Genomic DNA, 23,495 nt, shown 5'->3' with positions numbered 1-23,495 from the left:
AATACCACTTGGGATGTGACCCTTTGTCCCCCCTCCCCACCTTATTTCTTCTCTTTCCTCTCTCACTTCTTTTGCCTTCTATCTAATAAGAGTCTGGCTTAGCTGGCCACAATTGCTTATTTTGCAACACAACTATGAGTCTGTGACCAGAGAGAGACAACTAAACACAATGCCCATCACCCATAACTGCCCAATGCTGGTACAAGTTTGCCAGGTCTTAGAGTGGCTAATCAGACCATCTGCTGGGCCCGTGTTTCTCCAGCAGTGACACGGCAAGTGAGAGCCAACCCCAGAGACCGAAGCTGCATTTTCTATCTTTGCTGTTCTTTTCTCTCCCCTTTTGTGTGTTTGTCTTGTTTTGGTGTCAAGGAAATGAGATCAGGCTTTATCAACAGCTCCAGCTCATTCTTAACTCACTTCTTCTCTTTTCCCCCCAAAAGGGCAGTTATCACCATTTTGATACCATCTAGTCTGACAAGAGGGTTTTTCCTTCTAAAAACTCTATCCCACTAAAGAGGAAGGGAACAAGGGACGCTGCTGAAATGAAAGCCTAGCTTACTACTTTACATTTTAAATGCTTTAACTGTTTTTCCCTCTTTTCTCTATCTTTAATACCACGTTAAAAGGATTGTTAATGGCATGTTTGCCATGGTACTATGCAGGCTGAAGTCTCTGCCAAACCCCATCCCTTGTTTAACATTGTTTAATGCTGGACAATGACAGATCATGTCAACACCTTTGACTCTTTGGGCCCCTTTATTCCATCTAAATTAATACAGCAGGCCTCTCGCTGCTACCGTAACACATCTAATAGCAGTCAGCACCAACTCACAGGGCTCAGGAAGGAACCTCTTTCAAGGGCAAGTAATTCCACTGGGGTGTTTTCTGCTCCATTCTCTGAAGCAGCTGAGATACCGGACTAACTGGGCCATTGCTCTGATAGTCCTTGTACAAAGGTCGAAGCACAGCTGCTGTCAGGGTTTGCAAGATGCCGAGTTAGGAAAATGGTTTCAAAGGGAAGGGTTGTTCTCCCATGCTAGTTCTGGGCCTGATCCTGGCAGGCATGGAGTCCACGCCCCGCTCCCCAATGGGTCTGATGTGAGGCTGTGCTGAGTATTACTGTGTACACAGCATGTCAGCAGCTGGGTGAAGCTGGTCACAGATCAGCACTCTGCTGCTCCTCGCGCTAGTTCCTCCCGTTTCTCTCACTGAGAGTGACAGCTTTCACACACAGCTCCTGGGAACCTTCTGTTCCCCTAGGACCCCTCCCACCTTCAGTCCCAGTGTCCTCCCTGGGCGGATCCCAAAATGCGGACTGTGCCTGGCTAAAGGGTGTTCTGTGAATCACCGCAGGACCAGACACTTACATTTAAGGAGGTTGTGGCCACTGCAAACCCAGCTAATCCAAGCAGGTGCTGGTGTAGGGTGTCTACAACAGCTGACAGCCACTTCCACAGTGGGGAGACCAGGCTCCCGCCTGAGAAAGCTCTCCAGCCAGCCAGCGTAAGTCAAAGGAACCCAAACAAACAGAAGCTGCTCAGAGCAGAACTGGACTTGTGCATTTCGTTGTGGGCCCAGGAGGAGTCTTTCTGGCCCTCCTCGCAGGACTGTGTGTTGCGAGTACTCCAGAGTGTGGGCCAGGGGTTTACATCCTGCGACAATGGCAAGAGCCCAGCCTGGCTGAAAGTTTAATGTGGGATTAGACTCAGCCAGGCTAATGAAATTTACAAGTCAGCAAAGTGACTAAGTGTCAGAGATCCTCCTCATATGGACGAGGCCACTTAGCACGTCTGCGGCGCACCCCGGCTGCAACCAGGGATTAGTCAATCCTCCTCGCAGCACCCTTGGGAGTTGGGTAGGGCAGTGCCAGCAGCCACTGTTCACAGAGTGGGACACTGAGACACAGGGAGGGGAAGCAGGTACAAAGTGAAATGGTGGCAGTGCCCTGTCCTTTGTACCTAGGCCACACGGCCTCCCTGAGATTGTCTTCTGTGTATCCAGACAAAGGGTGCACACAACAATCAGGACAAGTAAAATAAAGCCACATTCAGTGCAAGGCAGAATGTGCTGTGGGAGCTCATGGGTTCCTTAAAGCCTTTTCAATCACATGGCACAGTGCAAAGAAGAAAAGAAAAAAAGGTAAATGGGGCACTGGCTAGGGGACCGAGCCTATCTCCATACCAATCCTGGGCAGAGTGCTCTGCTATAAGTCTATCTCCTGCCCTAGTTCTGTGGGCAGGACCGCCATTGAGGTCAGTAGGAGATTGACACCCACAGCTGAAGGGCCTGAAAGGGCAGTTCTGCTTTGAAAAGGGACTCTGTAAGATGGTCCCATGCAGCCACACAGCCACCATCTCTCAGCGACTCCAGGTCCAACAGGCTCACAACACAAGATGGCTTTAGACCCCGCCTCCTGGGATCAGAGAATCAAGCTGGTTCTTTCCTTCTCATGCATCACTAGTATTCATTACGACTGCCCTCAGCAACACCCATGCCAACGCATTAGCAGTTTGTCCAGGCGTGAATGATTGGAACAGTTCTGGTGATGATGCACAAGGCACAGACTTCGGCTGCCTTTCCCGCAGCTGCGTTGACTCTTCAGGGGTAAGAGGAGCAAGAAGCAGCCAGAACTTATTTTTGGCAGGAACTCTGACTCCGTCTGATACACAGGGAACAGAGCTGTGCAGTACAGAAAGGCCATTTTTACAGCCAATTTTCAGAGCAGAGCCTCCCTTTTAAATCACGCTAAGATTTACTCCTCAGTTCCTTTGAGGGCAAGGTTAGCTAGTGATTAGAGAGCAGTAGACTGGGAGGGCATCAGGACTCCTGGGTTCTTTCTCTAGCTCTACCACTGATTCATTGTGCCATCTCCTCCTCAGTTCTTCCACTGTAACATGGAGATCAGCTCCTCACAGGGGGGCTGATAATTATTGCTGGCAGGGACCTGCTTGGAGTTCTCTCTCTGGAGGTGGCTGATGGCTTCACTGGTCTGCTGCCTCCACAGCATCAGGATGTTGCTGCTGGATCACGATTGCTACTTCACAGTGCCCTGTGGAAAGTCCAGGGCGGGCTGGAGAAAGTTTCAGATGCTGTCCTCCCCATCTCAGTTTCCAGTGCCGGGCTGCTTCAAGTCTGTGCTGCTCACAGAGATGCTGGGAACCACGAGGTTCCTTTGCAAAAGATGGAAAGACACCCCCGCAAACTGTACAGCCAGGGTCACACCCAGGGCACCCTCATGCCAAGTGAAAACAGTAATACGGGGAGACCCCCACCTTCCCCAGCAGCCTGACAGTTCGGAAGGTGGCAGTATCTGATGGGTTAAAGGAAAACTGCACTGGATGTGCCATGTTTGTCTTTCTTCCACAGGACAGAAGCGACTTTGTCTGTACAAAGTGCAAGCTGGTCTCCATATTGGAAGAGAAGATTGAAGGTCTGGAGCAACAGATAACAACCCTGCGTTGCATACGGGAAACTGAGGATTTCCTGGACGAAACTCAGGATAGGCTTCTAGGGGCACAAAGCTCTACAGATATAGAGCAGGTTGCACAGAGGAGCCAAGAGACCAGTGAAGAAGCTTGGCAACATGTGACCTCCAGAAGAGGTAAGCGGAATGTCCGGGTTCCAGTAACACAGACACAGGTAACTAACCGCTTTCATGTTCTCTCCACAGGTATCGTTGCGGAGAGTGGACCAGATGATATGTCTGGGGCGAGAAAGCAGAAGGAGACTCCGCTGGTTGGACGGCATGAGATGCGCTGTCCTGAGGTTGGGGGTTCCACGACCACCACCCCCAAGAGGAGAAGGCGGGTGGTGGTGGTCGGGGACTCTCTCCTCCGGGGGACTGAGTCATCTATCTGCCACCCTGACCGGGAAAACCGAGAAGTCTGCTGCTTGCCAGGGGCTAAGATTCGTGATGTGACGGAGAGACTGCCGAGACTCATCAAGCCCTCGGATCGCTACCCCTTCCTGCTTCTCCACGTGGGCACCAATGATACTGCCAAGAATGACCTTGAGCAGATCACTGCGGACTATGTGGCTCTAGGAAGAAGAATAAAGGAGTTGGAGGCGCAAGTGGTGTTCTCGTCCATCCTCCCCGTGGAAGGAAAAGGCCTAGGTAGGGAGCGTCGAATCGTGGAAGTCAACGAATGGCTACGCAGATGGTGTCGGAGAGAAGGCTTTGGTTTCTTTGACCATGGGATGGTGTTCCATGAAGGAGGAGTGCTGGGTAGAGACGGGCTCCATCTTACGAAGAGAGGGAAGAGCATCTTTGCCAGCAGGCTGGCTAACCTAGTGAGGAGGGCTTTAAACTAGGTTCACCGGGGGAAGGAGACCAAAGCCCTGAGGTAAGTGGGAAAGCGGGATACCGGGAGGAAGCACAGGCAGGAATGTCTGTGAGGGGAGGGCTCCTGCCTCATACTGGCAATGAGGGGCGATCAACAGGTTATCTCAAGTGCTTATATACAAATGCACAAAGCCTTGGAAACAAGCAGGGAGAACTGGAGGTCCTGGTGATGTCAAGGAACTATGACGTGATCGGAATAACAGAGACTTGGTGGGATAACTCACATGACTGGAGTACTGTCATGGATGGTTATAAACTGTTCAGGAAGGACAGGCAGGGCAGAAAAGGTGGGGGAGTAGCACTGTATGTAAGGGAGCAGTATGACTGCTCAGAGCTCCAGTACGAAACTGCAGAAAAACCTGAGTGTCTCTGGATTAAGTTTAGAAGTGTGTGCAACAAGAGTGATGTAGTGGTGGGAGTCTGCTATAAACCACCGGACCAGGGGGATGAGGTGGATGAGGCTTTCTTCCGGCAGCTCACGGAAGCTACTAGATCGCATGCCCTGATTCTCATGGGTGACTTTAATTTTCCTGATATCTGCTGGGAGAGCAATACAGCGGTGCATAGACAATCCAGGAAGTTTTTGGAAAGCGTAGGGGACAATTTCCTGGCGCAAGTGCTAGAGGAGCCAACTAGGGGGGGTGCTTTTCTTGACCTGCTGCTCACAAACCGGGTAGAATTAGTGGGGGAAGCAAAAGTGGATGGGAATCTGGGAGGCAAGTGACCATGAGTTGGTTGAGTTCAGGATCCTGACGCAGGGAACAAAGGTAAGCAGCAGGATACGGACCCTGGACTTCAGGAAAGCAGACTTCGACTCCCTCAGGGAACAGATGGCCAGGATCCCCTGGGGGACTAACTTGAAGGGGAAAGGAGTCCAGGAGAGCTGGCTGTATTTCAAGGAATCCCTGTTGAGGTTACAGGGACAAACCATCCCGATGAGTCGAAAGAATAGTAAATATGGTAGGCGACCAACTTGGCTTAATGGTGAAATCCTAGCGGATCTTAAACATAAAAAAGAAGCTTACAAGAAGTGGAAGGTTGGACATATGACCAGGGAAGAGTATAAAAATATTGCTCGGGCATGTAGGAATGTTATCAGGAGGGCCAAATCGCACCTGGAGCTGCAGCTAGCCAGAGATGTCAAGAGTAACAAGAAGGGTTTCTTCAGGTATGTTGGCAACAAGAAGAAAGCCAAGGAATGTGTGGGCCCCTTACTGAATGAGGGAGGCAACCTAGTGACAGAGGATGTGGAAAAAGCTAATGTACTCAATGCTTTTTTTGCCTCTGTTTTCACTAACAAGGTCAGCTCCCAGACTGCTGCGCTGGGCATCACAAAATGCGGAAGAGATGGCCAGCCCTCTGTGGAGATAGAGGCGGTTAGGGACTATTTAGAAAAGCTGGACGTGCACAAGTCCATGGGGCCGGACGAGTTGCATCCGAGAGTGCTGAAGGAATTGGCGGCTGTGATTGCAGAGCCACTGGCCATTATCTTTGAAAACTCGTGGCGAACCGGGGAAGTCCCGGATGACTGGAAAAAGGCTAATGTAGTGCCAATCTTTAAAAAAGGGAAGAAGGAAGATCCTGGGAACTACAGGCCAGTCAGCCTCACCTCAGTCCCTGGAAAAATCATGGAGCAGGTCCTCAAAGAATCAATCCTGAAGCACTTGCATGAGAGGAAAGTGATCAGGAACAGCCAGCATGGATTCACCAAGGGAAGGTCATGCCTGACTAATCTAATCGCCTTTTATGATGAGATTACTGGTTCTGTGGATGAAGGGAAAGCAGTGGATGTATTGTTTCTTGACTTTAGCAAAGCTTTTGACACGGTCTCCCATAGTATTCTTGTCAGCAAGTTAAGGAAGTATGGGCTGGATGAATGCACTATAAGGTGGGTAGAAAGCTGGCTAAATTGTCGGGCTCAACGGGTAGTGATCAATGGCTCCATGTCTAGTTGGCAGCCGGTATCAAGTGGAGTGCCCCAAGGGTCGGTCCTGGGGCCGGTTTTATTCAATATCTTCATAAATGATCTGGAGGATGGTGTGGATTGCACTCTCAGCAAATTTGCGGATGATACTAAACTGGGAGGAGTGGTAGATACGCTGGAGGGGAGGGATAGGATACAGAAGGACCTAGACCAATTGGAAGATTGGGCCAAAAGGAATCTGATGAGGTTCAATAAGGATAAGTGCAGGGTCCTGCACTTAGGACGGAAGAACCCAATGCACAGCTACAGACTAGGGACCGAATGGCTAGGCAGCAGTTCTGCAGAAAAGGACCTAGGGGTGACAGTGGACGAGAAGCTGGATATGAGTCAGCAGTGTGCCCTTGTTGCCAAGAAGGCCAATGGCATTTTGGGATGTATAAGTAGGGGCATAGCGAGCAGATCGAGGGACGTGATCGTTCCCCTCTATTCGACATTGGTGAGGCCTCATCTGGAGTACTGTGTCCAGTTTTGGGCCCCACACTTCAAGAAGGATGTGGATAAATTGGAGAGAGTCCAGCGAAGGGCAACAAAAATGATTAGGGGACTGGAACACATGAGTTATGAGGAGAGGCTGAGGGAGCTGGGATTGTTTAGCCTGCAGAAGAGAAGAATGAGGGGGGATTTGATAGCTGCTTTCAACTACCTGAAAGGGGGTTCCAAAGAGGATGGCTCTAGACTGTTCTCAATGGTAGCAGATGACAGAACGAGGAGTAATGGTCTCAAGTTGCAGTGGGGGAGGTTTAGATTGGATATTAGGAAAAACTTTTTCACTAAGAGGGTGGTGAAACACTGGAATGCGTTACCTAGGGAGGTGGTAGAATCTCCTTCCTTAGAGGTTTTTAAGGTCAGGCTTGACAAAGCCCTGGCTGGGATGATTTAACTGGGAATTGGTCCTGCTTTGAGCAGGGGGTTGGACTAGATGACCTTCTGGGGTCCCTTCCAACCCTGATATTCTATGATTCTATGAAAAGCACGAGGGTTGTGCCCTTTTTCGCTTCTCTAGGAGGGACAGAAATGCTCTGAAATGGAGACATTTTATTGGTTCGTCTTAAACAAATTTTCTGCCCTTTTTAAAAAAAATTAAATATGAGGTGAGGCAAGTCTGCTTTTGCGGCAGGTCCCAGCTAGCTGACCAGCAAGCAGCATGAGACAGAACAAGAACCCACAGCTGGAAACTGTAGCCAGACAAACTCACAGTAGAAAGGAGGCGCCATTTTACTGTAAACACTGGGGGGGCATTGGAACAAACTCCCAAGGGGAGTGGTGGATGGTCCATCTCTTGATGGCTTCGGATCAGAACTGAAGGCCCTTCTGAAAGATGCTTTAGTCAAATACAAATTGATTGAGCTCAATATGAAGAGAACTGGACGACATGCCCTGGCTTGTGTTATACAAGGGGTCAGACTAAATAATCTAATATTCTAATATCAATTAATCTTAAAAACCAGGGCTGCTGAATCTTTGAGGAAGGGATTTTTTTTCTCCCAAATGACTCTGTTGAAGAGGTATCCACAAAACCAAAGAGTTTTAAATAGTCTACGATTTAATTCCCCTCTCCGTTAAGCAGATTTCACTTCCTTGGCACTTGGGTTGTCACAATGCCCACAGACCCCCCCCCCCCCGTAAGCCAGTCACCCAGGGTGGATGAGATCTGAATATTTAACCTATAATTCAACCGAATAGAGACACCCTTTCATTAAAAGCAGCAGAGAAAAGGGGCCCTGCCCATTTCCTTTGCAGGGCGCCTTTTAAGACTGCACTTTAGAGGACCCACAAAAAGCCACATTTGGGATCCCAATCACTGCGCCTCTGCAAGGTATGGTGGCCTGAGGTATGGTGGACTTTTGATCCCTGCTGTATTGCCACATATGTAGGCATGACAGAACGAGGTCTGAAACTCAGTGCTTCCTGGCTTTGGTGGGTGACCTGCAAAGGGAGCAGTGAAGTCCCAGGGGCCACCCGCCCAGCCCAGAGCTCAGCAGAGGGAAGAGATTCAGGCCTTACTGCTGATGCCCCGGTAGCCTCTTGGGCACAAAGCACACAAAGAAGTTCTGATCACTCCCATTGCAAGATTATTTTAATCACATCTCTATATTTCGTTTTCCCATTTCTTCCTTGCCAGTCTGAATGGATTTACAACTCACACCGGGTTTATTCAGAGAGGGGCATCAGACCCGCTCAGACACAAAGTTAAACCACCAACGCCAGTTTGCCCACAGGACTGGGCCTGGAGAGAGTTGCCCTGGGGGCCCTATGGTGCCTTGTGCACAGTTGCTGACCTCAGTACTGCTGCACTTCAAAGCCTGCTGAGTTTATGGGGAATCTTTCCTGACATCAAGAGAGGCAGTGCTGTCTACTGGATAGAGCACTAGACTGGGGCTCATCTGTGCATTCAACTCCTGATTCTGACACAGGCCTGCTGAGTGACCTTGGGTGGGTCACTTCCCTGCTCTGTGCCTCAGTTTCCCCCATGTGTAAAATAGGGGTGATGCTCCTGACCTTCCTTTGTAAAGCGCTTGGAGATCTACGGATGAAAACTGCTAGATAAGAGCAAGGGGTTGTTATAATGCCCACTCCCCCATAGACACTTCACAGCAAATTGCTTTGGAAGGACAACACTCGAGCTCATGAACGAATCTCTCCTTTGCTTGAGCACAGGAGATGCTGCAAAGCATGAGGGGAAGCTCGCTTCAAAGCGGCAATGCTAACGGAGTCACAGGCTCATGGTGCTGGCGGTGTCTGGTGATCCCCAGATGGCAGCCAGCAACTGGGAGACACCCCATCATGGTGACAGATTCAGTCAGCTCGGGCAGCAGCGTGGCTCTTTTTCTGACCAAGGCCCTTCCCTCCCTGAGGCAGGGGAAAACTTGTCTCCCAGCAGTGGCTGTCAGTGCAACCCTGCAGGTGTCACAGGGGCAGCCCCTGGGGAACTCCAAACCTTCGCTGATGCTCTGGCAGCCAGTCAATTCAGCTAGGATTTGGGGGCATGGACAAGGCTGCTCCCTGCTTTGGGATTCAGCTTGATAAGGGCAAGCACAAGTGATTGATGGGTGCCAGCAGAGAAGTGGGGCTTGAAATGGGAAGCAGCTAGGTGGGTGGCAGAAACAGAGAAGATCTGCAGTGGCAGGACAGAAAGATTGGTCTCCAGAGGGAAAAGGAACAGCTCAGAACAGGCTGCAGAGGGGGAAACAGAAGTGGGTCTCATAGGATCTGGGAGAGCTGGTCTCTGATGCTGGGCAGCTGGCACCAACTACTATGAAGGACACACAGGAACGGCAGTAAGGTTTGGGCAGCTCTGGTATGTTTAGTTAAACACTACAGCCTCTCTGCATCTGGTGATGGGGCAGAAGAGGTATTTACACCTCGGCTGCTGCAGATCGTCTGGGCATCCACAGGCTGGGAAGGGAACAGCAGCACAAGTGCAGTGGACGCAACCTTTGGGCCTCCTTCCTAGGGCTGCTGAGTGAGGCGGCAGTTCTCAGGTAGAGGAGTTTCTCACAGACCCAGCCCCCTGTACTGACCGCAAAGCCAGTCACCTCTTTCCAGTAGCTGGGCTGGAGAGGAGACTCCACGCGCCTGGCAGGTGGCCCAACAAAAGGCCACAGGATCATAGATTCATTCGTAGTGTCAAGATCAGAAGGTACCATTAGAGCCTCTCATCGGACCTGCCTACAACAGGCCACAGAACGGCAGTCAGTCACCCTGCACTGAGCCCAGTAACTTGTCTGGCTAAAGCATCATCCAAAAGGCAGCCTGTCTCAAAGGCACCAAGAGACAGAGAATCCACCCCTTCCCTGGGAGACTGGTCCCGTGGCTAACCCGTTAAACACGTGTGCCTGTCATCGTTACTGCTGTCCATGCTGCACCAGCATCCAGGGGCTATAATCAGGAGCAAGGCCCCCATTGTGCTAGGTACTGTACAAACCAAAAAGGAAGGCGCTTCCTGGCTCCGAGGAACTGGTCTCCACTTTTGCACAGACCAAGGTACTTTATGAAGGCGAGTGAGTAGCATTATCCCCATTTTATGGGGGGATACGGAGGCACACAGTGGGGAAGGGACTAGCCCCAAATCACACAGCAAGTCTTCGGCAGAGCTGGGGTTAGAACCCCAGTCTCCCTCCCAGGTTCTAGCCACCAGATCCCGCTGGCTCCCCATCTCATTTGATAAAGTGGTTACAAGATGACACATTGCAGGTGGAATCAGCACAAACGGCCAGACTGCATGAGGCTAGGCTACATTCCCTGTAGCCACTGTAACTCCACCAAGCACCTCAGACTGCAGGCACTTGTTAAACTACAGAAACCGAGAGTTTGTGTTTTGTTTTCTTTCTAAGAAAACCCACAACACACACTGACAGCTCAGTGCAAATTAACCCACATGTGTGTAAACAGGTCAGGCCTGAAATGCATGCAAAGTCAGGCAGGCCAGGAGTGTATTTACTTTTCTTCAGAATGAGAATTCAACCCCAGATGTGGCCAAGGTGCCAGAGCCACATGGCTGGGGCTCCCTCCATCTGAGCCTGCACCCGATGGGAGTATTTTGTTAAGGCTGACGAAAGATGCTGGATTTACAGCCTGAAGGCCTGTGTGTACTCGCAGTCTGGGCAGCATGCACAGTGGCACTTGTTCCTAAGCCAACATCCCCTACCCCTCTCTGCTGAGGCTGCCAGTGAGGGCCACTCCCACTGGCAGCTCTCTGGGATGTGGGTGCCTGTCTGCTAGGCACTGGGCCCAGACTCTGCAAACTCAACCAAGGTGCGTAACGACTGCCAGCCTGCAAAAGGCTCAAACCGGCTGTGTCCCTCACGGTCAAAGCCCTGACTCCTCCGCTCCCACACAGCAACCGCTGTTTGAAAGGCTGTCCCTACCCGTGCTCGCTCACTCTGAACACACCGAAAACCCCAGGCCCCGCTCAGCGAGGCAGTGGGGCTCCCAGCCCTGAACAGAGGCAGCGCGCACCTCTCAAGGCACGTAAGGGGATAAAGACAAGGGCCTTGGTGCACCAAAGGCTTTTCCTTCTGCTGGGACAAGGTGGCCAAGCCCCGCTGCTCAGAAGCCCAAGGCTGAGACCTGGCTGCACAGTGTCATGCTCTGGCACCCATCGCTCATGACCACATGCCTTCGGGCTGTAGCTGAGAGGCAGAGGAGGGTCCCTGAACCTGGGAGCTTCAGGATGGCTGTAAGGGAGGGGAGAGCATGCTTCACTCTGGAAGGGACAATCCCCACTGAGAAATGACTCAGGGTCCGGGAGGCATCTTTACAATAACCACAGCAGCCACCCCCCTCCCAGCCCCCAGGGCACTACCTACCTTATCCAGGAAGCACAGCTTGTCCCTGGTCTTGGCATCCAGGATCTCCACCTCAAAGAAAAGAACAGCCTTTTTAGATTTCTTGGCCTTGGGGTGACGCTTGAGCCCGATGCCGTTCAGACCCATCAGGAGGGGCTGGCCCCCCTCCAGGGGCACCATGTTCGTGTCCATGCCTCTCCACAACTTTTCCAAGCAAACCCCAGGGAGCGAGTGGAGCCAGGGACTCAACACTGCAGCTTTGCTCTGGCTGTCCCAGTCAGTGGATTCCTGAGGGAGCTGCTTCTCCAAGGCTCAGTGAGATCTCCCCTTGCTCTGGGAGGATTCCAGGGGCCAGCCCATGAACGGGACCCAGCCCGGAGACCAGAGATCTGTTCTGCAGGCTGATTCGGAGGTGTAACCTGATAGCACAGGGAGGTGAATCACTACCGTATCCAGCTAAATATAAAACAGAGCCTAGCTTCTCACAAGCAAGCAGTTTCTACCAGGGGCTTTTTAAAGGCACTGCCAACACCCCAGAGGATAAACACCTCCCAGCATTCGCCTGGATTTGTTAGTTGCTTTCAGACTTTGCAGTTATTAAATGGGCCACTGCAGGCTACAACATACCCAGCCTGGTGAAAGTGTCTCTGTCCTGAAGTACCCACAAGCACCCAGGAGCCAATCAGGTGCTAATCTCACATCAGCAAGAGTTTGCATTCCTGTGAGATCTATTTGTCAGTATTATAGCAATACATAGAGGGCCCAATTAGAAAGGAGGATCTATTGTGCTAAGTACTATACAGATATGAACTAAACAGTCATCTCCCTTATGGTGCTCAGTAATGGTTTTGTTTGTATCAACCCGTTAGACGGATGGATTTCCCTCTGCTACTTAAAAAAATAGCATGCATAATTCATCTGTGGAACTCTCTGCTGCAGGATATAATTGAGACAAAGGGGCCAGCAGGTTTAAAATACAGGGCTAGGCATTTATAAGAGTTGCCTCTGAAATTACAGTGGCTAGGCTAAAACCTCCCGCTTGAAGGCAAAAGCTGCTCATTGCATTCACAGACATCTCCATCCCCGTCACCAGGAAATGGCATTACAGTAGGTATAGTATAGACATATTATGCCTTCTGAAGCAGCTAGCACTGGCCAACTTCAGAGACGTGACCCAGGACTAGATGGACTCCAGGTCTGTTCCAGTCCAGCAATTCCTGAATTCCAAGGTGCACACATGACAAGCTTGGCCCTGGATTTGGAAAGATCTTCTGCTGGAAGGACCACTGGCTCATTCTTCTCACTGCATTTTAAATGCAGTATATTTTTTCACTTTAACTGCATTCTCCCGATTTCCCTATTCTCTCCCCACCTGTTCTTAATGCACCTCCCCCCCTTCAACAAATCAGAAGCATTGGAAGCTTTGTACTGACAGATTAGAGCCTCAACTCCACCAGGGAAATATTACAGCAATGCCACTGTTGCAGAGATGGGCTCCCACTGGCATTTCATCACTAGGCATCTTAGATCTCCTCTGAGGAGGGTTAGAAGAGATTATGCTTATCACACCCAAACCAGCTGACAAACCATCTCCACTAGGGCTCTGGTACTGCTAACACAGGTGATGCTGACCCTTGGCTTAAGCAGAAAGGCATTTTCCTAAAGCTAAGCCTGGTTAGGGATTTTTCCCCAAAAGAAGTAGTATTTGTTTCTTACTCTTAAGAGTGCGGGATTTGACATTGTGCATCAATTAGCCAGTCTGAGGCTTGCCTGCTAGGAGCATGGATGTCTACAATATTGCAACACACAGTCTGTGAGCAATAGAACAGGGACTGCACTGCGGAGAGCAAAAACTAAATGCCGTTACCATATGAAACATGTCCCACTCTCTCCCCAGGCAATTTGGCAAACTTCTGAGAACTAGCTAAAAGTTAGAACTGGCTTGCACAGAAGAGTGAGAAGTCTGTGGGCGGTTTACACTTGAATTAACACTGCATTTTTAAAAGGAGCTGCCGAAGGCCTGGTTTTGAGTTCAGAGCACGCAGCATGGAAACTTGGGTCCAGGATGGGATGGACCTTTCAGATCTTGAGTGATGTCCAGCCGTTAAGTTTCAATCATTCTGTTGGAGTAGCTGGAAACTTGCAGTCAAAGGCACCGACTCCGTGGGTGCTCCAGGGCTGGAGCAGCCACGGTGAAAAATTAGTGGGTGCTCTGCACCCACCGGCAGCCAAGCTCCCCTCCTCACCTCACCTCCGCCTCCTCCCCTGAGCGCGCCGCATTCCCGCTTCTCCGCCTACCTCCCAGCGCTTGCCGCCGCACAACAGCTGTTTCGCGGCATAACAAGCTCCGGGAGGGAGGAGCGGGAATGCAGCTCACTCAGGGGAGGTGGTGGGAAAGAGGCGGGGCCGGGGTGGGGATTTGGGGAAGGGGCAGAGACTTTGGGGAAGGTATTGGAATGGGTGTGGAGCAGGGGTAGAGTCGGGGCAGGGCCCGGACATAGAGGGGAGTCGAGCACCCACCAGCACCAGCAAAAGTCGTCAACTATGTGTGCAGATCATCTCTTAGGGGCTTAAGGAGGTGGCAGTGATCTCAAATGTGGAGAAGACACAGCACTAGTTACGTATTTTAAATAATGAAGATAATTATCCCCCTGGAGACCCCGAAACCAACCTGGGGATCACAAAATTACAACACAGTGAAGTTTGTCCCTAAGAATTACAGGTCTAGTTTTCAGAGGTGGAGCCAATAGAAGCTGCATGGGCTCATACTGTGTGAAAAGAAGTCTGACCCTCGGTACTATGGCATATTCCTACCCACAACAAACTCAGTGCACATGGTGGAAAGAGATGAATAGGGGAAACCTAAGCCTGTCTCCTTGGAACACAGCAAGGGGTTACTACAGGAGCTTCTACCTTTGGTAACTGCAGGAAGGATTCCCAACAGCCTTGAACCAAAAAAGGCATCATCAGCCATGAGTGCAGGAGGAAACCCAGAGCAGAGGTCATGTTATTGATTCTCACTTGGATGAAGTCAGCCATCTAAGACTGGCCTCAGGAGACCTGGGTTCTACTCCTTGCTCTGTCACCAACCTGCTCCGTAACCATGGGGCAGTCGCTTCCAATCTCTGTGCCTCTGTTTTCCATCCCTCTGTCTGCCTGGTTTATAGATTATCTGGGAAGAGGTGGTGTCTTATTATGGGCAGGTCTACACTTAAAGTGCTGTACCAGTGCAGCTCAGCCACTGTAGCGCTTCAGCGGAGATGCCACCATGCCACTGAGAGAGCGTCTCCTGTCATAGTTAAATCGAGCTCCATGAGAAGCAGTAGCTAGGTCAACGGGAGAAGCCCTCCCATTAACATGGGTTTGGTCGGTATAACTACATTGCTCAGGGGTATGGATTTTTGAGTGACACAGTTATTCTGATGTAAGTTCATAGTGTAGACCTGGCCTCAGTGTCTGTACATGGTTTAGCACAATGGGGCCCTGATCTCAGCTGGAGCCTCGAGGTGTTACTATAAACACAAATAAGAATAAGTTTCCACGATATGCATCTGAGGAAGTGAGCTGTAGCTCACGAAAGCTCATGCTCTAATAAATTGGTTAGTCTCTAAGGTGCCACAAGTCCTCCTTTTCTTTTTGCGAATACAGACTAACACGGCTGTTACTCTGAAACAAATAAGAATAAGCCAATTTACTGGCTGTAAAGGTTTTAGGGCCTGATTTGCAGTCCTTCTGAATCTGCCTCAGCTCCCACTGACTTCAGCCAGACTTGCAGGTGCTTAGCGCCTCAGAAAAAAACAAGCCTTAAATGCCCATGCAAAGATTACAGAATAAAAAAACTAGCAGTTTCTCTCCTCCTGCTGCTTCTACTCATTGCCATTCTGAACCATTAATTATTATTAAACAGTTCAAAATTCACAGCCATGGGGGCATTCAGTTAGCCCTCTCCCAGCTGTCGGGGAGTTCTGGGTATCTGCAGAATTCAGAAGGCAGAGAGTGCCATTTCCTGCTGCACTCCCCAGGGACACTTGGGATTATTTTCGCTTTGCATTGAAGCAGTGGAGAAGGTGACAAATTCCTGAGCTTGTGGATTCCTGAAAACTGCCCCCAGACAAGCTGGGAGAGAAAGGGTCAGGGACTGTGTCAGAGGCACCCAGAAGCTCCCCAACATATGAACAACTCATTGTCTCAAAGATAACATACACAAGTCTGTGCTTCAAGGGACCCTGATGCATGGATTGGAAAGGCTTTAAATTCAAGGGGAACACTACCAAAAAAATCAGATCAAAACGGCACAGAGGTGCACGACAGCAAATGTGTTTGTCTGTAACTCATCCTTTCTTTCCCTTTCCCCCCCCCCCCAGCACTCACCCTCAAAGCCCCCTTCCTAGCCACATCCACAAACAGAAGGGAAGAAAGCCTCTCTCCTTCCTGATGGTTTCATGGAGACCCATTGCTCTGGAAGGATGCAGCCCATGGCTGCTTGCAGGGGGCAGGGACAGCGTGTTCTGCACTCTCAGCAGATCGGAAGGACTGAGTCCAAGCAGGTGTATTAATAGAAGCTGTGCTCTAGAGGCTAGGGCAGTTTATCATATGCCTCTAAACCCTGGAAACAACAAGAATCTCATGCAGGGGTAGCAGCAGGAGAGATACTGCTGAGGCAGTCAACATCTGAAAATACAAACAGCCAATTCTGGACATGAGGGACAGACTGGGGGACTTAGTACACCAGAAGGGGGTCGGGCAGAGCCACAGATCAAGAGAGCTTGGATCAGCAAGTGATTGGAATCAGAGAAATTGATCTCAAGCCACCATGACCCTGCAGGCCGCCTATGGGATCCCCATGGGAAAGAAGAGGCTCTCCACTGTAGACGGAGCTGGAGACAGAAAGCATGCTCATTTCAAGAGCAAAGCGGAGGGACAGTGGAGCAGCCCACTGGTCACAGAAAGGTAAGGGACATCCCTGCTAAACAACTCCCTGCTACAGAGAAAAAGCTGCTAACTGTAAAACGGTCAGGCTGGGCTCCGCTGCACAGACTGGACTCACCAATCTGGGTACTGAGAAAGTTTACCCTGCGTCTGGACTAACTGCCTGAGGTTCCTTGCAAGAACCTCGAAACAGGTCTAACCTGTTCCCAACAGAAGCAACAGCATGTGGTAGAAAGCCACAGGCATATGTGCAGGGTACATATCCCTGGCAATGAGATGGGCTAAACAGTGATTCTCAAACTTTTTTTTACTAGTGACCCCTTTCACATAGCAAGGCTCTGAGTGCGAATCCCCCATCAATTAAAAATGCCTTTTTATATATTTAACACCATTATAAATGCTGGAGGCAAAGCAGGGTTTGGGGTGGAGGCTGACAGCTCGTGACCCCCTGTGTAAGAACCTTCCGACCCCCTGAGGGATCCCGACCCCCAACTTGAGAACCCCTTAGCTAAAAGGTTGCGAGCAGGATCAATTGGGCACATGTAATTATTTCTCCTCTTGCACAACTTCTCCCTAGAGATTCCCAGTCACAGAGCTCGCTTGGAGCGAATTAGAAAGCAGCATGCACCATCTGAAATCAAGCCATCTGCTTTGGCCTCTTAACACCAGAGTGACACAAGTAATTATGAACTTGCCAATAATCAGACACATCGTGAGCCCAGGGCCTAAAACTCTGCTTGCTGTAATTATTTAAGAGACCATAGGCGGGGGTAGGGTGAAGGTGTTCTGGTGTAAATGACACATGCCATTACTGTACAGATGGACTGTGGTTTTCCAGCAATGGCTGACACTATGACTCAGACTCCAAAGTCCAGGCTGGTGACTAGGAAGGACAAACAGGTGTCTGGGGAGCAGCCAGCTGCCCCACAAGTGAAGACTGGAATTTTCACATAGGCAGCACTTTTCATCTGAGAATCTCAAAGGTGGGTCAGTATCATTATCCTCATTTCACAGAGGGGGAAACTGAGGCACAAAATGATATACCGAGGTTTCACAATCCGTCAGGGTGGGGCCACAAACAGAACCCAGATCTGCCAACTTCCACCCCCTGGCTCTAACCACTGGAAACACTGCTGCTCCCCAGGATGGAGACAGCAGAACCGGCACATGCTTTAGAAGGGAGCGTCTGGTATGCGGGCTTCTGAGAGAGATTGGCTACTGGGCCCACCCAGCATGCTCAATATGTTGAATACTAATCCTCCCAGGACCCAGAGAAGGAGGTTCTTAGGGAAGGACAGAATCCAGGGATGGTTGGGGAGAGGCCTTTCTCACGGACACTGGTTGCAGGGGGATCTTAGGCTCGGCATACAGCGTCTGGAACAGTGCGTGCTGCGGGGCAGAGAGCCAAAGCCCCCAGGAAGCTGTGGGCTGCCTCACCCATGTTTATTAGGGGAAGAGCTGACCAGAAGTGGAGGGCATAGCACGTGGTAAAGCGTCAAGCAGCTGCGGCTCCGTGCATGCTGGGAGCAGAACCCAGAATCCATGTGTAGTCTCAGAACCAGATGCAGAGCTCAGCACGCTCTTGTCTGTGCTTAACGGTCAGCGACACCAATTGCTGAACTGGGGCTATTCCCCAGAGTGGAGACAAGGCCCAGGAGACAGCCGGGATGGGGATGGAGTTCTATTTCCCCATTTACCAGGCTCTCTTCTAGTTAACACTGAATGAGGAGATGAGCTGATCATATTCCTGTAAGAAGCACGAGCCATCTCTGGGATATGGACTGGATCTCATGGTCAGTGCATGTGGGGGCTTTAATATAGGGACAGTCTCATCCGCACAGGGGAAGTTCTCCTAAAGGAGCAGCATTCCTTTTGTGGGGCACCAACGGCTGGACAATGAAGGAACTCTTCTGCTGGAGGATTGCAACGTCAGCAGCTAGTGGCTGTCAGTGCACAGCACAGCTACCATAGGGCAGGAGATTCTCCCACCTGAAACACAGCTTCATCCTAGCCCCCTTTAGCACTCCATGTCCCCTTAGGCTAGGGAGTGTGTTGTGCACTCAGTGCTCCTGCATGGGGCTGTCTGGCCATCAGGAAGCTGCATCTCTAAAAGCCTCATTTCCCCTGATCTGTTAGAGCAGAGGGTCCCAGAGGCAGTTCCACTGAACTGGCGACCGAAAATGGAAGGGGCCCCACCCATGGGAAACCCAGCACTGGGTTAGGCCTGCTTTGGCAGGCTGACTGCAGAGCACCTGCAGAGCTGCTGTTTCTAGGACATCCTTGACAGGTACCAGAAAGGACGTTCTAATGAGGAGAGACAGACACAGACAGCCACTGTTGCTTTAGTGCTGTGACAATGACCACTCAGAAGACGCCTCACTAGCTGTAGCAGTGAGCAGACCTTAGCATCAAGAACCAACTAGAGAAGCTATGACCAATCTGTATAAAGTGCTTGGTTCAGAAGACACTTCTTGGTAAATTAAGTGGTGACCAGATCCCCACTGGAGCTTCCTAGAGGAGTCTAGCTCTCCCCATCTTGGAAGCACCATCACTCATGACACCCCTCCTGGCAGCAAGAGGGGCTGGTCAAGGCGCCCCTCCAGAAGCAGTCACAGTGGTCCTTGAATTGTTCAGAGGCCAGTACCCTAAAAGGGACTTACACCACAGTCAGCCTTCTCTAGGTTCCTGGATAGCGGTGGAGTCATGCAATGCTCAATTCCCTAGCCTCTAATGCCAAAGCCTCCCTTGCACAAATCCTTCCACGATTCAATTAATTTTACCACCGGTTGCACCTGTCCCGTAAGAATCTGGTTTTAAGAGGCTACAAAGACCACACTCCAAACTGAAGAGCAGAGACAGGGAGAACTCTGAAGGCTGAATGAGGGGGTGCAAACCCAAATATCTTCCCCCACTAGCAGGGACCCCAGAAAGATCAGATCAAATGAGGGGAGAGAACAAAAGTTGTAGAAGACAGTGAATCCTGTACATTACAGCAAAGGAGGATAGAAAAGTGGGGACTGGGGGGGGGGTACACTGCTTCTTTAAAAGGAAAAAATTGGGGTGATAAATTAACAATAGAAGTTTGGGTCTAATCTACCAGCTTTTCCTGGAAGACCCAATGGATAGAGAACTTGTAAGAGGACTACATCACAAGCACAAAGGACGTGAAACCTGAGCACTAAGAAGTGATTTGCATTCAGACCACTGAAAATTTTGGTTTTGCACAACAGCAATTTAACATGAAAGCCTAAAAAACAGTGGGAAGGAACGTTCTTTGGTAACTGTTTGGCACCTTCATCCAAAACCCCAACCTGTTCTATTAAGGGCTGAGAAAGCTCCCAGGTTAGCTCTCTGGACCTCCATGAGGACTGTAGCATAAGACAGGATGAGAAGGCTAGATAGTCATGATATTTTTAGAGGAGGGGGTGAACTAAGTGGGGAAAAAATAACTTTTAGATGAACTTTCAAAGAAGCAAACAAAGGCATGAGCCCAACTCCTTCCCAAAACCATCCCCACATGCAGATCACTGTTAAGCTACTCATCAGAAGAACGGTGCCAGGCTGGCAGGTGAAAGTAGCAGAGCTGTTTATAAGAAAGATCCTACAACATGGCCTTGTTAGTACAGGCCTGGTGCCAGCAAACAGTGGGCTCTGCAGCCTTCAAAGCACCAAAGGAAGGGCCACTAGACTTCAGCCCTTTCCTCCTAGCCTTTGCTAATGCCAATGGGAGGCGCATTGCAAAATCCACAAGCTCCAAAGGGCATGGAGCAGAAAGCAGTGAAGAGAGACACACCAAAAATCCTTGTCTGGGAGAGCCAGTCACAGCCCACAAGGCAGAGAGCTGCTGCAGCAGGGGCCCCTCCCTCTGTACAGGGTAAACTCAGAGACTGGAGACCTCTTCTGGGGCAGACTCCACTCCTTCCCCCCTTCAAGGGTAACCACATACAGCACTGGAATGTGGGAACTTTATCCTTTAACTCCTGCTAATTGGGAACATAAACAGCCTCAGTCTGTGCCTGGCCATCGGACGCTCCTGGAACTTCTCAACCAAGGCAGACATAGCCCCGTAAAATGCTCCACCTTGTTAGGTGTAACATGCAGCACAGTTCTGCGTTCCATTCACTCAGGGCCCATGATAGCGTGTTTCACTCCGACTCAAGTTTGCTTCTCCTCCCTCAGTGCTCAGCCCACATGTGGAAAGCAACGATGATCTCCGTTACATCATGGCAAATCCACTGGAGCTAGCAGGATTACACTAGATTTACACCCGTATAAGTGACAGCAGAATCTGGCCCACGTTTCACACACGCAGCCTGTACAAACTTGGTACTTGGAATCGGATCAAGGGGTCAGACTTACAGCATGATGGAGGTGTTTGGACACTTGCAGTGATCTATATCTTGGCAGGTGGATGGCACTTGTCCCAGACATATATTGGCAGTGAGAGTTATTTTCCCATCCCCTGTGGGTGCGTTTGAAATAGCAACAGGGTAGAAGGAGCAAGAGCTATAGACATCCACGTTAGTTCTGAAAAATTGTCCATTAGAACAGGAGAAAATAAAGATATTTTTAGAGGGCAAAAGCAGCATAGAGCAGTAGAATCATCAGCCAGTGGAGTGAGGAAGGTGTGTGAGAAAAGACCCGATACAGAAAAGACTTGTGCTGGAATTCTCTTTATAAAAGAAGATACAAGAACAGCCCTGCTGGGTCAGGCCAATGCTGCATCTAGCCCAGTGTCCTGTCTTCTGATGGTTAGGCAGATAGATGCCTGGGGCACATGGAAGGGATGAGCCTGGGGCTAAAGTACAGGAGTGGGGGGGGTCAAGACTGCTGGGTTCTACTCCCAGCTTTGACATCGATCAAGTCCTTTCCCCTCTCCGCGCCTCAACTTCTCCCTCATAAAATGGAGGTGGTGATACTGACCTAGCTCAAAGGGTTGAAGTTTAATTAATTAATGGTTGCAAAGAGCTTTAAAAGCATTATTGCAGGGCCAGATTTTCAAGAGCTCTTACTGTGACACTATGCCCCCATATTCTTCATAGAGATATTGTTATGGTAGGATTATGGCATAACTAAGATGTGTTCTATGCAAGATGGACCACGTGAGAGATCACTGGAAAGGTTATGATTTACTGAATATGATTATCTTATCCTGTTGGGAAGGGCCATTAGGGCAAACAATACGTCTTTGAAGACGCTAATCTCCCACCTTCCTGGGAAGCTGCAAACAGCCTCCGAGTTATGGCTGCAGGGACATGTGACCAAGCTACCTGGTACTAGACTCCATGATGATATGAGTGTTTTTCCACTGATTGTGGGTGGGAATCGCATTGTTGGGATTATTTTTCACTTATCAGTGTTGAATTTCATCTGCTATTTTGTTGTTGCCCAGTCACCCAATTGTGTGAAATCCCTTTGTAACTCTTCGCACTCAACTTTGGACTTAACTGTCTTGAATAATTTTGTATCATGTGCAAACTTTGCCTCTTCACTATTCACTGCCTTTTCCAGATCATTAATGAATATGTTGACCAGCACGGGCCCCAGTACAGTTCCTTAACCTCTTTCCTTTATGAAAACGGACCCATTTATTTCTACCCTTCATTTCCTGTCTTTTAACCAATTGCTGATCCATGAGAGGACCTTCCCTCTTATCCCATGACTACTTAGTTTCCTTAAGAGCCTTTGGAGAGGCACTTTGTCAAAGGCTTTCTTAAAATCCAAGTACATTATATACCCTGGATCTGCCTTATCCACGTGCTTGTTGACTTCCTCAAAGAATTCTAATAGACAGGTGAGTCACGACTTCCCTTTACAAAAGCTGTGTTGACTCTTCCCCCAACAAATCGTGTTCATCTATGCGTCTGATAATTCTGTTGTTTACTATAGTTTCAGCCAATTAGCCAGGGACTGAAGTTAGGTTTACCGGCCTGTAATTATCAGGATCACCTTTTGAGCCCTTCTTAAAAATCAGCCTTACATTAGCTACCTTCCAGTCATTTGGTACAGAGGCGTGTTTCAGTGATAGGTTACATATTACAGTTAATAGTTCGCAATTCTGTATTTGAGTTCCTTCAGAACTCTTGGGTGAATACCATCAGGTCCTGGTAACTTTTATTACTGTTTATCAATTTGTTCTAAAACCTCTGCTATTGACTCATCAGTGCGGGGACAGCACTTCAGATTTGTTGCCCAAAAAGGAGAGCACTGATGAGGAGATCTCCCCTACATTCTCTGTAGTGAAGACCGATGCAAAGAATTCATTTAGCTTCACTGCAATGACCTTGTATTCCCTGAATGCTGCTTTAAAACCTTGGTCATCTAGTGGCCCCACTGCTTTTTTGGCAGGCTTCTGTTTCTTAAAAAAAAAAAAAAAAAATCTTACTGTCAGTTTTTGCATCTTTAGCAAGTTGCTTCTCAAATTATTTCTTCCAGTCTTATTATACTTTTACACATACCCTGCTGGAGTTTGTGCTCCTTCCTATTATCCTCACCAGGATCTGCGTTCCAAGTTTTAAAAGGTGTCTTTTTGGGTATGTCTACACTGCAGTTAGACACCCACAGCTGGCCCATGCCAGCTGACTCGGGCTCATGGAGCTGTTTGTGGTGTAGACTTTTGGGCTCAAGCTGCCCAGAGCTCTGGGACTCTCCCACTTTGCAGGGGCCTAGAACTGAAGCTCCAGCCAGAGCCTGAACATCTACTCTGCAATTAAACAGCCCCTTAGCCCAAACCCCGTGAGCCTGAGTCAGTTGGCATGAACCAGCTGGGGGTTTTTAATTGCAGTTAGACATACCCATAGCCTCTAACAGCCTTCAGTATTCTGCTGTTTAGCCATGATGGCATTTTTTTTGGTCCTCTTAGTCTTTTGTGATTTGGGGTATACAGTTAGTCTGAGCCTCTATTATGGTGTTTTTAAGTAGTCCCATACTGCTTGCAGGCATTTAACCCTTG

General features: G+C 49.6%; 1 protein-coding gene across 2 annotated transcripts in view; it reads right to left on the bottom strand.

Moving 5' to 3' along the window:
* The window catches only part of TECR (trans-2,3-enoyl-CoA reductase), a 48,905-nt gene that overhangs the window by 12,124 nt on the left and 13,286 nt on the right, over positions 1–23,495 (bottom strand). For both annotated transcript variants that reach the window (XM_084609798.1, XM_084609797.1), the window contains exon 2: positions 11,636–11,686. In XM_084609798.1, the coding sequence (XP_084465924.1) occupies positions 11,636–11,686 (51 nt within the window). The remainder of the gene's footprint in view (positions 1–11,635; positions 11,687–23,495) is intronic.

This window comes from Lepidochelys olivacea (genome assembly GCF_965140295.1).
Source record: "Lepidochelys olivacea isolate rLepOli2 genome assembly, chromosome: 20".
NCBI lineage: Eukaryota > Metazoa > Chordata > Testudines > Cheloniidae > Lepidochelys > Lepidochelys olivacea.
This window is presented reverse-complemented; position numbering and strand designations above follow the sequence as displayed.